The 19,823-nt window shown below is 44.3% G+C and overlaps 1 protein-coding gene across 1 annotated transcript in view; it reads right to left on the bottom strand.

Moving 5' to 3' along the window:
• LOC142451683 (maestro heat-like repeat-containing protein family member 1) overlaps window positions 1–19,823 on the bottom strand; it is an 82,938-nt gene that overhangs the window by 26,854 nt on the left and 36,261 nt on the right. The window contains 6 exon segments of the mRNA XM_075553390.1: window positions 13,643–13,778; window positions 14,429–14,508; window positions 14,759–14,881; window positions 15,529–15,681; window positions 16,020–16,139; window positions 19,363–19,479. Coding sequence (XP_075409505.1) covers window positions 13,643–13,778; window positions 14,429–14,508; window positions 14,759–14,881; window positions 15,529–15,681; window positions 16,020–16,139; window positions 19,363–19,479 — 729 coding nt within the window.

The raw sequence follows: 19,823 nt of genomic DNA, 5'->3' as shown, positions 1-19,823 counted from the left end.
GAATATGTATATAGAATCCTAAAGAAAAAAAAATTGCCAACCAAGAATCTCATATTCAGCAAAATTATTCCTTATATACAGGTATTTCCAGACAGGAGAAACTAAAGGAGTTTGTTTACCAAAAAAAATGCTAAGAGGAGTCCTTTGGACAGAGAATCAACAATAGTAGACATACAGGGTGCAGTGTACACTGATGAAACATACAGCTTTCCTCTGGTTCTTTAATGCTTCTTCCCACACTATCATGACCCTAATTCTACTTACAATTCTGGCTAGACCGAAATATGTACACAGGTACAGATAGGAGCTGGAAACACAGAGAATACAGGACAGGTGGACTCCTCAGGATCAATATTGAGAGTAACCATACCAGGAGGGGAAGGTGAAGGTCGGGGGAGAAAGTAGTAACCGATCACAATAACCTACCTATAACCCCTCTCCCTGGGGGATGGACAACAGGCAAGGGGGTAAAGGGAGTCATTGGACAGCATAATACATGATAAAATAATAATTTATAATTACCAAGGGTGCATGAGGGAGGGGGATGGAAAGGAAAAACTGAGGAGCTGATACCAAGGCCTCAAGTGGAGGGAAAATGCTTTGAAAATTATGATGGCGACATATGTGCAAATGTACTTGACACAATGGATGGATTGTGATAAGAGTTGTATGAGCCACCAATAAAATGATTTATAAAAATAAAAAACCAATAATAGACATAAATCTAAGGTCAACATACAAGACATCATCATCTAGATATGGCCCGCCTTGTCCTATAGAGTTGCTATGAGTCAGCATCAACTCTATGGCAGTGAATTTCATTTTTTTAAGCAGTATAGAAAAAGACATAACTGAAAATAGGGAGCCAGTGATATCAACCTGCAATGAAGACAAATACAAATATATATAAAGGAAACAGTGCAGATACAATACGTTTGAATGAAAAGAAAGACAATTAGTTCACAAGGGGCTAAAGAACAAATAATGGTAACCTTAAAGAAAATGGGAAAATCTCATAACAAAAAGGAAATCACCAAAAACAGTTAAAAAAAAGTTAAGTAACAGCAAAGAAAAAGGACAACAAAATCTACAAACAAAAAGAACTCAGGAGGGAAATTTATTAAGAACAAAAAAACTAACACTACTATTAAAAATACAATAAAACGACAGCAACAAATCCACATATATCAATAATGACACTGAGTGAAACAGATGAAAAGCCCCAGTCAAGAGACAGGGAGTAGCAAAATGGTTAAGAAAACAGGAGCGGTTGATAAGCTGCTTACCAAAAAACACACCTTAGACACAAAGTGAGAAATAGACTAAAGATCAAAGAATGGAAAAATATAGATCAAGCTATTGACAATTTTTAAAAAGTGGCAATATTAATCCCAATAAAATAATCTTTGAGGCAAAATCCATCATGAAAGATATAGAAGGAAAAAAGAAAAGAAAAAGGATAGAGAAGAGCATTACATAATAATAAAAATAAACACCTAACTCAGCACCTTCAACTATAAACAATAGGACAAGGAGAAAGAAACATAATAAACATACTCACCTAATGAAAAGCCTTCAAATATGTTAATTAAACTCATAAAGACTTGAGAGACAATTAGAAATACAATGATAACAGATGACTATAATAGACCACCCGATGATCGTTGAGAAAGAAACTCAACAAAGATACAGAACTAAACAACATAATCTATCAACCTGACCTTATATACTGGGACAGACCATACCACCTAACAACACATTACACAGTCTTTTCAAAGCACATGGAACATTCTCTAGACGAGACCATACATTGGACAACAAAACAAACCCAATGTCAAGTCTATTCTAACTCATAGTGACCCTTAGAGAAAAGGGTAGAGCTGCCACTGGGCTTAGGAGACTGTAACTCTACGGGAATAGCAAGCCTCAACTCTCTCCCACTAGACCACAAACAAACTTTAATCAATTTTAAAACACTGAGATACTACAAATAATTTTCTCAGAACACAATGCTATAAAATGAGAATTCAACAATAGAAAGAACAAGGGGAAAAGATCAAATACATGGAAGTTGAACAACACTCTTTTAAAATTACTGGGTAATTGATGAAATACAGAATGAAGTTTTAAAATTCCATAAAATAAAGAAAACAAAAATACAACATCCCGAACCATTGGAACACAGCAAAATCAGTACTTCAGAGGGAAATTTACAGCAATAAATGTACACATGAAAAAGAACAGAATTAAAATAAACACCTTAACTCAGCATCCTCACTAATTAGAACAAGAGAAACAAAGTAAACCTTCACTGACTTGGAGACTAGAAATTATGGAGATTAGAGGCCTTGAACTATTTATAGGATTTTTTTGTCATTAGTTATTTTGTTTATTTTCTTTTGTTGCTTTGTTTTTATCTGTCTTGTTTTTGTGCATATTATTATCTCTGCATAGGTGGGATAAACAATCTGGAAGAGAAAACAGTGAGGCTTAAGGTTCCAAGGGGACATAAGAGAAGGGGAAGCAGGGGGAAAGGAAGTGGTGTTAACAAACCCAGGAACAAGGGAACAACAAGTGATCTAAAATCAATGGTGAGGGGGGTACAGGAGGCCTCGTAGGGCCTGATCAAGGGCAATGTAACCGAAAGGAATTACTGAAACCCAAATGAAGGCTGATCATGATAACTGGGGCAAAAGGAAAGTAAAGGAAATAGAGGAAAGAACTAGGAGGCAAAGGGCATTTATAGAGGTATATATATATATTAGAGGTATATATATATGTATGTATGTATATATATATATATATGAATATGATGGGGAAATATATCTATGTACATATATTTATAGGTTTAGTATTAAGGTAGCAGATGGATATTGGGCCTCTACTCAAGTACTCCCTCAATGCAAGAACACTTTGTTCTATTAAACTGGCATTCCATGATACTCACCTTCCCAACATGATCACTGAAGACATAGCAGGCGCATAAGCAAATGTGGTGAAGAAAGCTGATGGTGCCCGGCTATCAAAAGATATAGCGTCTGGGGTCTTAAAGGCTTGAAGGTAAACAAGCGGCCATCTAGCTCAGAAGCAACAAAGCCCACATGGAAGAAGCACACCAGCCTGTGCGATCACGAGGTGTTGATAGGATCAGGTATCAAAGACCCAGAACAAAAAAATCATATCATTGTGAATGAGGGGGAGTGTGGAATGGAGGCCCAAAGCCTATTTGTAGGCATTGGACATCACCTTACAGAAGGGTCATGTGGAGGAGACAAGCCAATCAGGGTGCATTATAGCACTGATGAAACATATAACTTTCCTCTAGTTCCTTAATGCTTCTTCCCCCACCCCCACAATCATGACCCCAATTCTACCTTACAAATCTGGCTAGACCAGGGCATGCACATGGGTACAGATAAGAGCTGGAAACACAGGGAATCCAGGACAGATAAACCCCTCAGGACCAATATTGAGAGTAGCCATACCAGGAAAGTAAGGAGAAGATGGGGGGGGGGGTGGGAGAAACGGGGAGCCGATCACAATGATCTACTATAACTCCTCCCACGGGGATAGTCAACAGAAAAGTGTGTGAAGGGAGACATCAGTCAGTGTAAGACATGGAAAAAATAATTTATAAGTTATCAAGGGTTCATGAAGGAGAGAGGGTGAGGGAGGGAGCGGAAAAAATGAGAAGCTGATACCAAGGGTTCAGGTGAAAAGAAAGTGTATTGACATGATGAAGGCAACAAATGTACAAATGTGCTTGATACAATGGATGGATGGATGGATGGATGGATGGATGGATGGATGGATGGATGGATGGATGGATTGTGGTAAGAGTTTTACGATCCCCCAATAAAATGATTTTTTTAAAAGAAAGAGAAGGAAAAAATTAGAGTAAATTAATAAGAAAAGAAACAGGAAAAAATCAAGAAGAAAAGATATTGGTTCTTGGAAGCAAAACCAAACCAAACTCAAGTGTAGTCAATTCTGACTCATAACAACCATATAGGGCAGGGTAAAACTGCGCCTTTGGGAAGGAGGACAAATTGGGAAGCAATTAATAAATTTGGGAAGGAAGAGGGAGCATTAGAACTGATTGTGATGATTACATACAGCTCTTTAAAACTGATTTAACTATGGAAGTACATAATATATAAATATTATATCAAGAAAATTACTAAATAAAGAAACCAAACTTCACCTATGGTTACTATGGGTGAAGGAGGAAGGTTTTTTGCTTTGCTTAGGGAGCACTGAGTTCATTTTAATGGTGGAATAATTTGGAGAGGGATATCAATAACGGTTTTACAACATGAAGAGTGTAATCAATGACACTGAATTTATACAATGACACTGAATTCAAGAGAAGTTGTTGGTTTAGAGAATGTTTTATTGTGCATATGTTTGCCAAAATTTTTAAAATTACATTTATAACAATTAATACAGGGAAAAGGAAAATGTTCTAAAGGTGATTGTGGTAAAGAAATTACAATTCTCTTGGTATGGTTGAACTATTGAATTGGATGATGTGTGGATGTGGATGGCAATAAAATTGTTGAAAAAAAGAAAACCACACAACAGACCCATAACAAAAGAAGAAATCAATCAAGCCATTAAAATTCTCCAAACAAAAAAAGTGCAGGGCCAGAGAGCTTCACTGAAGAATTCTACCAAGCATTTAGAGAAGAGGTTACACCAATTCTATACAAATGATTCCAAAATATCGAAAGGACAGCAAACTCCCAGACTCGTTTTATGCAGTGAGCGTAACCCCGATGCCAAGCCCAGGCAAAGACATCAGAATAGAACATTGCGATCCTATATCCCTTATCAACATAGATGTAAAAATGCTCAACAAAGTCCTGGTAATAGAATCAATCCAATAACAACAACAAAACTCATCATGATCAAGTGGGATTCATACTAGATAGGAAAGAATGATTCGGTATTAGGAAAACAATCAGTGTAACCCACCCTATATTTAAAATAAAAGATAAGAACAGCACCATATCAATTGATGCAGAAAACACATTTGATAAAATCCAACACTCATTCTTGACAGAAACACTCAATGAACTACAAATACAAGGGAAACTTTCCAATGTAATAAAGGCCAACATCTCATTCAATGGGAGAAACTAAAAGCATTCGCCCTGCAAGTGGAAACCATACAAGCATGTCCTTTGTCACCCTGATCCAACATTGTGTGACAAGTCTTAGTCAGAGCTATTAGACAACAAGAAGACACCAAAGGCATCCAAATTAGCTAAGAAGTTGTAATACCCTCTCTATTCACAGATGATATGATTCTATATGCAGAAAACCCAAAGATTCAATAAAACTCAGTTGGAAATAATCTAAAAATTGGGCAGCATGAGAATGTACAAAACATGCCCAAAAAAACAACAATTAAATTCCTGTATACTAAAGAAGAGTGCTCTGATAAAGAAATCAAGAAAACAATTTACATTTGCAATATTAAGGCAATTGATGAAATACTTAGGAATAAACCTAACCAGGGAAACAAAAGACTTATATATAGAAAACTACAATCGTTACTACAAGAAACCAAAAGAGGCCCACATAAATGGAAAACTGTTCTGTGCTCATGGATAGGAAGGCTCGATATTGTGAAAATGTCAATACTGCACAAAGTAATTTACATATATTTTGTAAATGTGATTCAGATTCCAACTTGATTCTTTAAAGAAATGGAAAAATTAATTGCTAATTCTATATGGAGAGGAAAGAGACTCGGGATTACTGAAAGCATTACTCAAGAATAACAAAGTAGGAGGGCTCTCACTTCCTGACCTCAAAACCTATCACACACACACATAAAAAACACACCAAAAAAGCTTATTATGCAGTCACATGGTCAAAACATCCCAGTACCAGTACAAGGATAGTGCTTCAGAAAAATAGACTAGAGAACCCAGAAATAAATCCACAAACCTACCAACAACTGATCTTCAACAATGGGTCAAAAGCTATCAAATGGGGAAGAGATGATCTGTTCAACAAAACTATTGGCAAAATCAGATCTCCATCTGCAGAAGAATGAATCAGGACCCATCCCTCACCCTGTAGGAGCAAATGAGAACAAACTCAAGATGGATCAAAGGCTTAAATATAAATACCAGAGCTATAAAGATCATCAGCAAGATAACAGAGACAAACTTCAGGACTCTAATATAGGGCATAAGCCCACTATTAAATATAATGGGAAAACAAACAGATGACTGAGATCCACTAAAACACCTGTGTGCATTGGAACATTTCATCAAAAGAGTCAAAAGAGAACCCACTGACTGGGGGGAAATGTGACAACATATCATACAAGAGACTAATCTCTAAAATCTATAGAAAATTCTAACACCTCAACAAGAAAGAGATGCGTAATTCAACTGAAAAATGGACAAAGCACATGAGCATATAGTTCACCAAAGAAGACATCCAGGAGGCCAATAAACATATGAAGAAGAAATGCTCAAGATTCCTAGCCATTTGGGAGATGCAAATCAAAGGAAGATTGAGTTACCACCTTATACCAGCATTGACAGCAAGGTAAAAACCAAACAAGCAGAAAGTAACAAATGCTGGAGAGGGCGCTGAGAGATTGGAGCCCTCAGGCACTGCTGGTGAGCAACCACTGTGGAGAGCAATATTGCACTACCTCGGAGCACTGGGAAGAGAAATTCCACATGCGGGTCATGTACCCGAAAGGAGCAAAAGACATCACACCAACAGACAGATGCACACTCATGTTCATCACAGCATGGGTTACAACAGCAAGAATATGGAAACAACCTAAGTTCCCAACAGTAGAAGAATGGATAAAGAAACTTTGCTAACCGCATGAACAGAGTGGGCTACAGGGCCAGCCCCAATCAGAGGCAAACTGGCCCCTTCCCTAGAAGTCTGTGTGACAGAGGACAGCACTTAACCTACAGGTTGGGGAGAGGGGCCTGCCTGCCACACAGAAGCAAACCAAGAAGGAAAAAGAGAGAGTGAGGTCCTAGACCCCATACTGGCACACCAAGTCTTAAGGACAATGTTCTGCTCACACCCGCCCTCAACATAAGAACACTTTGTTCTAACAACCTGGCATTCTGTGGTGCTGTGTTAGGCAGGGTTCTCTAGAGAAACAAAACCAGCACACATGATTTTAGATATTTATATAAGAGGACAGGTTTATTCAGCAAGAAGAAACATAACAGCTAATTCGTGCACACATGAATACAAAGGGTTCAGTTTAACTCACTTCCATGGAACAGTTAATGTACTGGAGGTCCTTGAACTCACGTGGGCTGCAGGGTCCAAGGTCAAGGAAGCAGGCAGCAGAGTCCTCCCTGGGCAAGGCAGGCAGAGTCTGGGCAGCAGGCAGTAGAGTGGGTCACTAATAGTCAGTAGCTAGGGAGCTTAGCCAAGCAGGGCCAGATGGGATATCAAACAAAACCAATGCAAGACAATAGAATCTGCCAACTTCAAGTTCTAGCAATGTGCGCACCAGCAGCATGGTGAAACAGGTCTTGAAGGAGCCTCAAGCTCCAGCAGACACGCTTCACAGATTGGACTGGCCCATAGGTAGTGTAGCTCATGAGTTGAGGCAGAGAATTATCTATAGCAGCAGCAACATGCTCCAGCAGGCTCTGATCACCAGAGACTAAGAGAGAGAGGCTGGCATTAATCTCTTTGCCCTCCAATCAAATTGTGACGTGATTAATCCCACATGTTCCTATTGGCCAGGTTGGCACAAGAAACCTACCTATCACAGTCCACCCCTTGCAAGCTTGGCACCTGTACACAATTCTTTAGCCATATATAATATCCAGACATAAATGAAATCATTCTTACACCTAACATCATACATCTATCATACATATAGATGAAAACACACTGAATCTAATTGTATCTGGTACATCATACATGAACAAAGGAAAGATATTCAATAAGCACATATAAAGAAGATAAACTGACAATCACAAACCTTGCTTTTGCAATAGAGCACGTGGTCGTAACTGATAGGTAGAACTACCTTCTACTATTCATTCTGTATTTCCTTTGCCCTCTGCCAGCACCTCAGTGTGCCTGGAGGGGTGACCCACACCTTCAATCTGAGGGGTCTGGGTCGTTAGACATCCTGTCAGAATTGGGTTGCTGTAGTTTACCATTTTCTCTAATCACAGGGCATGGTCATACTAAAAAACAGCCTATGGGATCTCCTGGATTCCAGACATATTCTTTAACTCCATTATGTAGCACCAGTCCAATTTCTCCTTGGTAATCAGGATCAATCACATCACTCAGTACAGTGACACTCTTCCTGACCTGTTGATCCAAAAGCATGAGAAGTCCAAAGTGCCCAGGGAGCATTCTCAGCTGCCAGTTTAGTGGAATCCATGCTGTGTTTCTGGTTGGGAGAGTTCCTTCATTCGGGACCAGGACCTCCAGGCCTGAAGCGCATAGGGTTGCTGGGACAGGAAACAAAAATGCTGCAAGTGGATCACTAGGAGGAATATTGAGTGGCGCCACTCCAGCTTCCACCCCTTGGTTCCTGGACCCATGATTCCTGACTCTAGGAGACACAGCATCATATATTGGCGCTGGTTTAGAGCATATACAGCTTCCTGGAGAACATTTCCCAGCACCACAAGTTGTTGCCACCTAGTTGGCACCATAATTGTGTCTTTAGGAAGCCATTCCATTGTTCTATCAAGACAGCAGCTTCAGGATGATGAGGAACATGATACGACCAGTGGATTCCATGGGCATGGGCCCATTGCCGCACTGCATTTGCTGTAAAGTGAGTTCCTTGATCTGAAGCAATGCTATGTGGGATGCCATACCAGTGAATGAGGCATTCTGTAAGTCCACGAATAGTAGTTTTGACAGAAGCATCGTGCGTGCAGGGAAGGCAAATCCATATCCAGAGTAGGTGTCTATTCCAGTAAGAACAAAATGCTGTTCCCTCCATGATGGAAGTGGTCCTATGTAATCAATTTGCCACCAGGTTGCTGGTTGATCTCCCTGAGAAATGGCTCCAGATCTTGGTCTCAATGTTGGTTTCTTCTGCTGGCAAATGAGCACTCATCAGTGGCAGTGGCCAAGTCAGACTTGGTGAGTAGAAATCCATGTTCCGGTTTCCCTGCATAGCCTCCATCCCTGCCACCATGTCCACTTTGTTCATGTGCCCATTTGGCAAGGACAGGAGTGACAGAGGAAAGGGGAGGACCAGTCTCCACAGTGCATGCCATCTTATCCACGTGACTGTTCAGAGGTCACCCTATGGTGAGCGTTCACATGAGACACGATTATCCTTACTTTCTTGGCCCATTCAGAGAGATCTGTCCACATACCTCCTCCCCACACCTCCTTTTCACCAATTTTCCAATCATTTTCCTTCCATTTCCCTGACCATCCAGCCAAGCCATTAGCCACAGACTATGAATCAGTATACAGTCTAGCATTTGGCCATTTCTCCTTCCAGGCAAACTGAACGGCCAGGTGCACCACTCGAAGTTCTGCTCATTGGGAGGATTTCCTCTCACCACTGTCCTTTAGGGAGATCCCTGCTGCTGCTGTCCACTTACGAGTGGCACCCGCATATCATGCAGAGCCATCCGTAAACCAAGCATGATTTTTCTGTTCTTCAGTTAACTTAACATAAAGAATGTGGGAAACAGAGAAGTTATTTCCCAGGTTGTTTCCCCCACAATGTATGCCAAAGCTAAGAAGCTGCTTGCTAACACATGGTCAATGACTATGTATTTGGATGTCAACTGCTTGAAGGGTGGCTCCCTGAGCATTATCAGCCATCTAAAGCAATCAGACCCAATAGTTCTTTCCCACCCTAGGTGGGCCCACTCCCTTCTGTTAAGGATGCTGGATTGTTCCCCTGAAGGAGGGCCCAAGAAAAGGTCAAGCCAACTCAGGAAGGACCAAAGTTAGGTTGCCATCTTGACTCTAGAGTCCACTCATCTTGTCACATATATACTCCTAGTGCCTCCCCTTCCTATTGTGTGTACACCCCTGGCTCATCCCCCTCATGTTACATGTATGCCTACTGGACAACGCCTTCCTGTTATGCATGTGGTTACCTGTAATTAGAAGAGCTTGCACGTCCCCTGAATGTATAAAAGCCTTCATTGGAAATACATTCTCTCTCCCTCCACACAGATCTGGCTGCTGAGATCATAGCTTTCCCAGAGGTGAGCGGGTGCATGCTTTATCTTGTCTAATGTCTCTTTCATTTTACCCCTCAATTATACAGCCACCCCTTGGACCTGTTCGATTGTGGGGACTGGTACCCCACAAAGGAACCCCCCAAGAGGTCATAGGTGCAGACTGGAAGAAGGAAGGTGCTGTAACAAGAGTGGAGGCTGTGGGCATTTGGGCCACTTCTTCATGTAGCTTACTTGTCCCTTCAGGTCTGGGAATTGACTGAGTGATCGTGACTCCTGTTCTGCCATTCACCTAATCTAGCATTCTTCTGTCTGTATAGATCACATAAATTTTTAGTAGGTTTCCCATGCATTTCACTTCTAGGGACACTGTGGCTAATTAGCCAATGCCATAAGTCCATAGGCGACAGGTTGTTTTGATTACTACTGAAACCTACTGTCTATAAGGATAACCACACCCACCCTGTCTCTGTTGATTCAGTGTTGACACCTGTCCTCTACCACCATGGGGCCCAATCAGCCCCATTGTAGGCAAATGTCAGAGTTCGCTTAGGGCAGTTCCCACTGTTAATCCTGGTCCACATAAAATAGCAGTCACAGGAGTCTTCAGTGATGCTGGGGCCCACTTCACAAACGTGTTCCTTATGGTTGTGGTGAAAGGTATATCCTCAGGACACCCCTTTTTGGGTCTATGAGAATATCCTGATAGATCCATTCCAACATACCAATTTCTCTAAGCTTTTGGATGCCTTCTTCTACAGTGTGCCAAGGTAGGTCAGGTACCTCAAGGTGGTCTAATCTAGGCCATCTGGCAGCCCAGGCTTCAGTGAACCAACCAAATAAAGAATAGATCCTCTCTTAACCTCTCTTGCTGAGACACTGAAAGAAGAATCTGTGCTTAGGGGCCCCATATCAAGAAACTAAGACTGGTCTAATATTACATTCCTTGCACCGGAACCCCACACCCTTAGTAGCCATTCCCAGGGATATTCCCCAGGCTGCTGTTTGTACGTATTAGAAAACTCAAACAGATCTTTATGAGTATAGCACACTTCTTGCTGAGTCACCTTTAGGAACACTCTGAGACTATTATTTTAGTTACAGGTCTAAAGGAACCAGTGGGTGGTGGAGATGTTTCCTGAGGGCTCTCAACAATATCTTGTAAGGCGTCTCCCCCAGGCAGTGCTCCAGAGGCAGCCCCACCTGGTATTTCAGCTTGAACAGTTTGGTTAATCTGATCAGGTGTGAGTTGTCTTTACTCAAGTACGAGTGGCTTAATCTCCTCAGGTGGAAGGGGTGGATCTATTGACTAGGTGGCTCAATCAACTCTACAGGCTTGAAATCCTCCTCTTCTGGATCATCAACCCATATGTTCCCTCCCATGCAAGGCGACAGAATTCACCAGCCTCAAATTTAGTGAAGCAGGCCCGGATGGGATATTGAACAAAACCAGTGCAAGGCGACAGAATTCACCCCCCTCAAGTTCAAGCAATGTGCACACCAGCAGCATGGTGAAGCAGGTCTCAAAAGAACCTCAAGCTCTAGCAGACACAATCCATGGATTGGCTAGGCTCACAGGTAGTGTAGCTCACAGGTTGGGGCAGAGCTCTAGCTATAGTAGCAACAGCATGCTCCAATCACCAGAGCGTAAGAGAGAGAGGGATGGGTCTTGCAGAGCCATGTATCTCTTTGTCCTCCTAATCATATTGCAACCTGATTAATCCCACGTGTTCCTATTGGCCAGATTGACACAATAAACTTATCTGTCACAGATGCTCATCCTCCCAGCACTATCACTGAAGACAAAATGGGTACACAAGCAAATGCGGTGAACAAAGCTGATGGTGCCCAGCTATCAAAAGATACAGTGTCTGAGGTCTTAAAGGCTTGAAGTTAAACAAGCAGCCATCCAGCAGAGAAGCCACAAGCCCACCTAGAAGAAACACACCAGCCTGTGTGATCATAAGGTATCAACAGGATCAGGTAACCGGCATCAGAAGACCCAAAACAAGCAAACAAATAGGCAAAATAACATATTGTTGAGAACAAAGGGGTCAGAGCAGAGACCCAAAACCCATCTGTAGACAGCGGGTCATCACCTCACAGAAGGGTCAACGAGGATGAAGTATGGATAAAACACTTTCTTCCTGTGGTTCCTTGAGGCTTCCTCACCCCCCACTTCCATGACCCCAATCTTGCGGACTAGGCGGAAGCATGTGCACAAGTATAGATAAGAACTCAGGACACATGGAATCCAGGTCTGATAAACCCCTCAGGAACAGAAATGGGAGTATCGATACCAGGAGCTTACGGGGACGGTGGGGAGAGAAGGGAGCAAGAAACTGGGAGATGGGAGACAAAGGTTGATATAAGAAATGAAATTAATAACAATTTATAATTTATCAAAGGGTTACAAGGAGGAGAGGGGAGTGGGAGGGTAAAAAGAGGAGCTGATACCAAGGACTGAAATAGAATGTATATGTTTAGGAAACAATGATGGGAATATATGTACAAATATGCTTGATACAATTGCTTATGGATTGTTATAAGAGCTATAAGAGCTCCCAATAAAATGATCTTTAAAAATAAGAAGAAAAGCAAGAAACATTGCTAAATACACACAACGCATCATTAAAGAGTACTGACGGACCACCCGATGAACCGACCTGGAGCACATTACACTGGGTGAAATTAGTCAACCACAAAAGAAAATACATTTTATGAATCCTCATTTTTAAAATATTTTTAATTTTTTTGAATCCTCTTTTTTAAAGGAAAAATTAAGACACATTCACACCAAAAGGCTCAGGCTTTGACAGTTACCAAGTGGGGGGAGGGGCGGGAAGGGAAGGAAGGTGAAGTACTAGGCTAAAGGGAAGCCGCCAGACGTTCACTCATTCACTTGGGTAAAGGGAGGAGCCTAGTGCAAGCTAGTAGAAGGCGTGGTAAGGGGTTAAGCCTTGAATAGACAACTGATGATCTGAAACGCACATCCCTGCCTGATTCACCATGAAAACGTGTTTATAAAGTCTTATTGATATACTCGAAGAAATTAAAGAGATCATATCATCAATAAAACAAAGAGCAGCCCGTCCAGAGCAAGGAGCAATTAGAGACTGTGGAGGAGGTGCCTAGGAAGCAAATGAATGCACACATGAATTTTAATTCCTCTTCCTCCCCTCAGTGGAAACGAACTCCGCTTCCTCACTATTGTACTTCCCCGATTTATTTCCTCGTGGGCCTTTTATGAAATCAGGTTTGAACCTTCCAATCTGGGTTCATTTGTACGACAATTATAAAGGAGAGGATGGAATGTCTGTATTTGTACTAAGATACTAAAGGGGTGGCGGTGGGAACCAATGCATGGCCCTCATGAAGCGAGGAAATGTAAGGTTTTTACACCAAAATTGCCCCACGTGTACTTCTCACCCTCTCAGAGACTGACAACCATTTACCGCATTGGCCTGGGCTTCCGTGGGATTGGCTGCTTCCTTGTTCATAACATCTACGGGTGGCAGGCAGAGCACTCGCTTGTAGCAGGTTTGAAGCAGCTCCTCTCTTTCATCTGGAACTAAGAGGGGCTTGAAGTACCTAAGATTCAGGGAGAAGCAGAAGAGTGGCCGTTAAATGGTGGCCAGAAACAATAGCTGTAGCAGGGAAGGTGAGACAAAGTGGAGAGAGAGAGAGAGAGAAAGAGAGAGAGAGAGAAAGAAAGATAGAGAAGAGACAGAGGGGGCATTGGTCCCAAAAGAAGGAGATAACAGAAGAAAAGATAACTAGATGCGAAAAGGGGGGGGACCCAGAAAGGTGAACAGTAAGGAATAAAGGGAAGCCTATTTTTTGCAGACAAGTGGGCCTGATATTTTAGGGGTGACATGTTACTTTTCAGTTGACCGAATATTTAAGGAAGTATAAGGGCCAGCACTGAAAGGTTACTCTTCTGCTTGTCCCTGGACCCAGGGACGGAGACACTGAGTCAAGGATAACACTGAAAGCAAAAGCGAGCCTGGAATGCGGCAGCACAGCGAGCGTGAGACTCCGTCTCTGCCAGGTGCTCCCAAAATATCACTCAACAACATTGACCCCAAGTAGCAGCAGACCTTGTCCAGTAGACATCCACTGCCTCCTGGGGACCCCTACTTTAGGGAGAGACGGAGGTTGGTGAGAGGTGAGGAGGGACTAAGAAGTGCGCAGTGAGATAAAGGCAGAGCAAGGAGGATAGAGAGGGGCCACGTTGTTACTTGAAGTCAGTGATGATGCCCATGGCCTTCTGCCTAATGGAGCTGGAGATACAGTTCATTGGCTCCTCCTTGATCAGTGCCTGTGGCGCCCCCCCACACAAAGACAAATGGTATCATGAGTGTTTTTTAAAACATAATAAAAATGCCATCCCTCCCCTTCCTGCCCTCCCAGACTATATTCGCAACAAAGTGCTACCTAGAATCTTCAAATATTTACAAAGACTCGACATTTAAAGACAATCCATTCTTCCTATTCCCAACCACGCCTCCCCACTCAGCAGTCACCTCCTCTCTTCATCTACACCTTTGTTCCCCTTGAGTGTCGCTTACCATCATGAAGGTTACAACTTCCACTTTGTGGGGGAGCGGGACTTGCAGGGTGCCGGACAGGTTGCTCATGGTGCGTGTCAGCTTGCCGAGGGAGTTCAGGTAATCCAGCTTCAGGTTCTTATCCTGAACCAGCAAGTATGCTCAGAGACCTCTCAGGGTCGGAATGCCCTCGAGCCAGGGGGCACTACCGACCCAAGAACCCGAGCTGGGGAGCTAAGTCTCATTAGCCTTCCCTAGATTGATCCCTACACCTCCTCTCTTCGGGCAGCTCAGGACAGGGAAAGCCTGTGGCCTTATGCAGCAAGGAAGGTCAACCCCAGCCACCAACTTCCTCTATGAAGAGTCCTCTTTGTGTAACTTTTGAATGCAGATATGTCTGGCTTCTTTATCTCTCAAGATATTATGTCTCTGCTGAAACTCACTGCCACCAAGTCGATGCCCACTCATGGAGACCCTCTAGGGCAGGGTAAAACTGCCCCTGTGGGTTTCCAAGACAAGAATTCTTTATAGGAGTGGTAGGCCCCATCTTTCTTCCACAGAGCAGCTGGAGATTTCGAACAATAGACCTTGGGGAATCACAGCCCAACCTATAACCACTACACCACCAGGGCTCCCTTGGGTTAAGTAGCAGGCTTGAAATGAGGGAGACAAAGTCATTATCATAGCCCCACCCAGTGAGCCTCATTCAAGGCTTGCCCTTTTTCTTCTGAAGGGAAGGGAAGAGGAAGGCAGGGATGGGGTGGTGAAGACATAGAGCAGGTGGGAAGTACCTTTTCCACAATGCAGTTGCTGTAGTGTTGCAGCACCAAGATCAAGATGTCATCTAGATACACGCACACGGATGCCTTTGTCTCTAAAATAATCTTACTATAGCTTAAGTAGAGGGTGTCGCAGACCAGCCCCCATTCCTTTTGCTGGTCTTCCTGTAAGAGAAAGGGTGACGCTTACCTTCTCCTCACCTTCTCCTCTGGGCCTGCTGGGGAAGCCAAGGCTCAGAGAGGCCACAGAAGGGGAGACGGGTTAGCGAATGCTGAGTAGCTGGCAGAGTAGAGCTGTGATGGGGGCTGGAGGGAAGTGATGCTACCAGGGCCGGAAGCAGGAGTGGGAGGGAGTCCGGGAAAGGGTGGAGACCATGAAACCTTCTCAAGGTTGACCAGAGGAAGAAAGGGGGCATTCTGGGTGAGTCTCGAGGTCTTAGAGAAGGGGAAAGGTTGCAGTGATGGAAGGCTCTGGATGGGAGGCTGGCACAACCCTACATCACCTGCAGTCGCATGAGAATGGGCGATGTGTCCTTGGTGAGTATAGTGCTGAACTCTTGCAGCTTGTCCAGGGTCATCTTCAGATATCTCCGGGACACGGTGCTGAATGCCACAGCAATGCCCTGTAACAGAGATAGTCCCAGCCCCTTGCCATTGCTTAAGGAGAGCCAAGCACCTACTATGCACTCCCACCCCCGGCCCCTCCCCCCCACACACCACTAACCCTGACTGGGGATTTAGAGGAAGAAAGAGAAGAGAAATTTGGACCACCAGACCAGAACTGTTTGAAATCCAGGGAGATAACCAAACATCCTTGCCAAAAGTAATTTAAGAAGAAAATTATTCCAGATAACGAAAAATTAGAGGCACACAATCACAACATCCTCGAGATTACCGGGTCCTACATTACATTACAGAATAGATCATGCGTATATGCATTCGGAATTCAGAGAAAGGTTGTTCTGACCGAGGTCGAGACGGAAAGGAAGAACACGCCCCGTGAATAGAACAAGCGCACCTGGGACAGACACCTGGATGGCAAATGAGAAAGAGAGAGGTCACAGAAGGGAGGGAAGGGACATTGCCCATCCTTCTAGCCTCAAAGACCAGGAAACAGCAGGAATTCTGACCCAAGTGGGCAGGTAGAGAAGGAAGCTTTGTCTAGGGGTTGTAAGGGGAGGGATGGCTTCCTGAACGCACTGTGTATGGTGTAATGGTGGCTAAGTGAGTGGGAAAGGTTGGTAGTTGTTGATAGGTCTGAATGCTGGGCCTAGAAGTGTCGATCTGGGAATGAACGATTTAGGGGAGCTGGAAGATCAATGGAGAGCAGGGGACTCCATAGTTCCTGCCAGGAACAGCCGCTAGCTTAAATCCTTTTGCCCGGTTGTAGGCTCTCTTCATGTAAATGTTGGTCTGTTGAGCCAATCCCGAGAGCTCACTCAAAAAGGTGCATCACTCAACATTCAAGACAGACGCACAAGAACCAAGAGTTTGCCGACGAGCTCCTGGAGGATTCTCCCTGGGGGAGGAGATGCCAATAAGATGGTTTGCAACCGAAAGCAAAGTAACGGGGAAGTGGAGGTTGTTCCTCAAGGTTTGAGGGGTGAGTGGGCCTTGTACACTTTTGGTCAAAAAACAGAGGGACATTTTTGCCTGGGTAGAAAGCAGAGGGTAGCTGAATGTCAGAAGGGGTGGGATAGAGTTCTATTCTGCTCCTCTTCTCATACCCAGCCCCCCTAGCCATGGGCTTCCATGCACGGGCTTCCCTCGCCATCGCCATAACTTGCCCATGCTAGTGCTCAGGGAGTGCCAGTCTTACATGTGTTGTCTCAAAGAAGCTCACAGTAAAGTTCGGAGCTTGCTGTTATCATCTGCATTTTGCAGACAAAGGGAAATAGAACCCCCCTCCAAATCTAGATTTGAGCCTCCCCAGACAGGAGTCCTAGACCCACATGCGTGACCTCTCCACCTGACTCTCCCAACAGCACCTCAAACTCTTTGTACCCGAAGTTGCATGCAGCATCTTATTCCTCCCTTTGCTCATCGCTGCCCCATCTCAGAAAAGGATGCAATGATCTGTCCAACCGAGCACACCAGCCCCAGGCAGCATCTTTCCTCACTCTCTTTCTTCCCACATCAGTTTGTCCCAATCCCACCCAAGCCAGATCACCAGCTGCTCCCCAGCAATGCCCCCAAAGTTCTTCCCCTGTGTCTTGGCCCACAATGTTATGTCCAAATCATATTACCTGCTCCCCTCCTTCTCCTAAACTAGGCTCAAGTCCCAACCACCACCAAACAGTCACTCTGTGTCCCTGTCCACTGCCATAGCCTTAAGTAAGACTACTCTGTCTAGTCAGCTCTGTTGGCTTAGTGGGTAAAACACTGGACCGCTAACTGCAAGTTTGACAGTTCAAACCCACCAGCCATTCCAGAGGAAGAAGATGTCACAGTGTGCTTCTGCAATGATTGAAATCCCTGGAAACTCTGTGGAGCAGCTCTACTCTGTCCTGTAGGCTCAGAAGAGGCAAGACGGCAGTGATGCTCTATTGAACTGTGTTCTTCTGTTCATGTCTTGTTTCCCCGGTTGTACAGCCTGCAATGTGAGCCCAGGGGCAAGTATCTTATTTACGTGGGCTCTGTGGACATTTGATGCTGGCCACAGTGGGGAGAGATGCTCCTGAAACTCTAGCAGAAGTGACATCCTGTAGGGATGAGGGCATGAGGGCAATGTGACCCCAACAGCCACCAGCAGTCAACACAGAGGGAGCCTTTGGGTACCAGGCTCTGTTCTACATGCTTTTATGTCGCTCATCCTCAAAACCACTGTGGGACACACATCACTCGTGGTATTCCAGCCAAAAAAATGCACAACCTAGATCTAGTCACGAGGCAACAGGAGCCAAGCCCAAGCTGAGGGGCAGTCCACAAAACAAAGGGTCTGTACTCTCTTAAACGGCCAAGTTCCTGAGAGACAAAGAGAGCCCGAGGGACTGGTCTAGACCAAGGACATTCCAGAACAATGACAACAAAATGCGCTATTTGATCCAGAACTTGATATTAGACCAGAAAAAGTGGGGGGGGGGGTATTTGCTGTAAACAACATTTGGTGGAGCAAAGCCGATGGGTTTTGAAGGGCAGCACTCATTTCCTGCCTTTGACCATCGGACAGTAGTGATGTCAAGGAATATTTTGAGGAGATGTACCCTAAAATATGTAGAGTAAGTAAATAGGCCTCACGGCTGCAACTTCCAAAACTGATCCAGAATACAATAATAGTATGTCATTAATATGCAAATAACAGGGCGCAGGAAGGGGAGGTGGCAGAGCACAGTGAAATGCACCCCTTTCGGAAGCTGGGAGGCGTATACAGAAATCCTGTGTACGTTTTTTCTTTCTTTCTCTCTTCAGCGGAGCCCTGGGAGTGTGGTGGGTTACAGGTGGGGCCACCAACCGCAGAGGCACAGTTGGAAACCCCAGTTGCTCCGGTAAAGATTTCCAGTCTCGGAATGCATAGGGCAGTTCTCCTCTGTCCTGTAAGGTTGCTAAGAGTCAGAATCAGCTCAAAGGCAGTGAATTTACTTTTTCGGTGGATCTGGGGTTAACGTGTTTCTTTAAGTGTGAGATTACTTCAAAATAAAGTGCTTCTAAGAGAGCATCTTCTGAGGAGGTCAGAGCCCCAGCCCCGTTTTACAGAAGAAAAATGAGGTGCAGAAAGGGAGGTCCCCTAACTTATCCCAGGAACACACCCCTAGAGATCTGGCCGGAAAGGGCCAAGCTTTCTGCCCCTTGGCCATCCTGCCTTTCAAGCCAACTGCCCCTTCTCTTCTCCCAGGGCCCTCCCCTCACCTCCTTGTCCAGCAGCTCCTCGTGATTCGTCTTTAGGATGGTGGTGAGCATCAGCCTCACCAGTCTCTGATTGTTTGAGGTCCGCAGGGCAAAGCCAAAGAATTTATATAGGAAAACCTGCAAGGGGCAGAAGGATCTCTCGTGGCACAACGGTTATGTTCTGGGCTGCTAACCAAAAAGGTCAGTGGTTCAAGTTCAGGCAGTGGCCCTGTGGCAGGAAGGCCTGGCCATCCGCTTCCACAAGGCGGCAGCCAAGACAACCTGGTGGGGCAGCTCTAGCCTGGAGCACAAGGGATCCTCTGTCAGTCACAGGGGCTCAAGGGCACTGAGCAGCGCCCAGAGGAGTAGGGCACAGGGTGAGCAGAACTCAGAGCAGCCTTGATTCGATTTGTAATCAAGTCCCCACTTCTTACCATTCCATCCTTCACACGGGTCCCTGGGTTTCTGGGCCTTCTGACACA

The sequence above is a fragment of the Tenrec ecaudatus genome, chromosome 6, assembly GCF_050624435.1.
Source record: "Tenrec ecaudatus isolate mTenEca1 chromosome 6, mTenEca1.hap1, whole genome shotgun sequence".
In the NCBI taxonomy this organism is placed as follows: Eukaryota; Metazoa; Chordata; class Mammalia; order Afrosoricida; family Tenrecidae; genus Tenrec; species Tenrec ecaudatus.
This window is presented reverse-complemented; position numbering and strand designations above follow the sequence as displayed.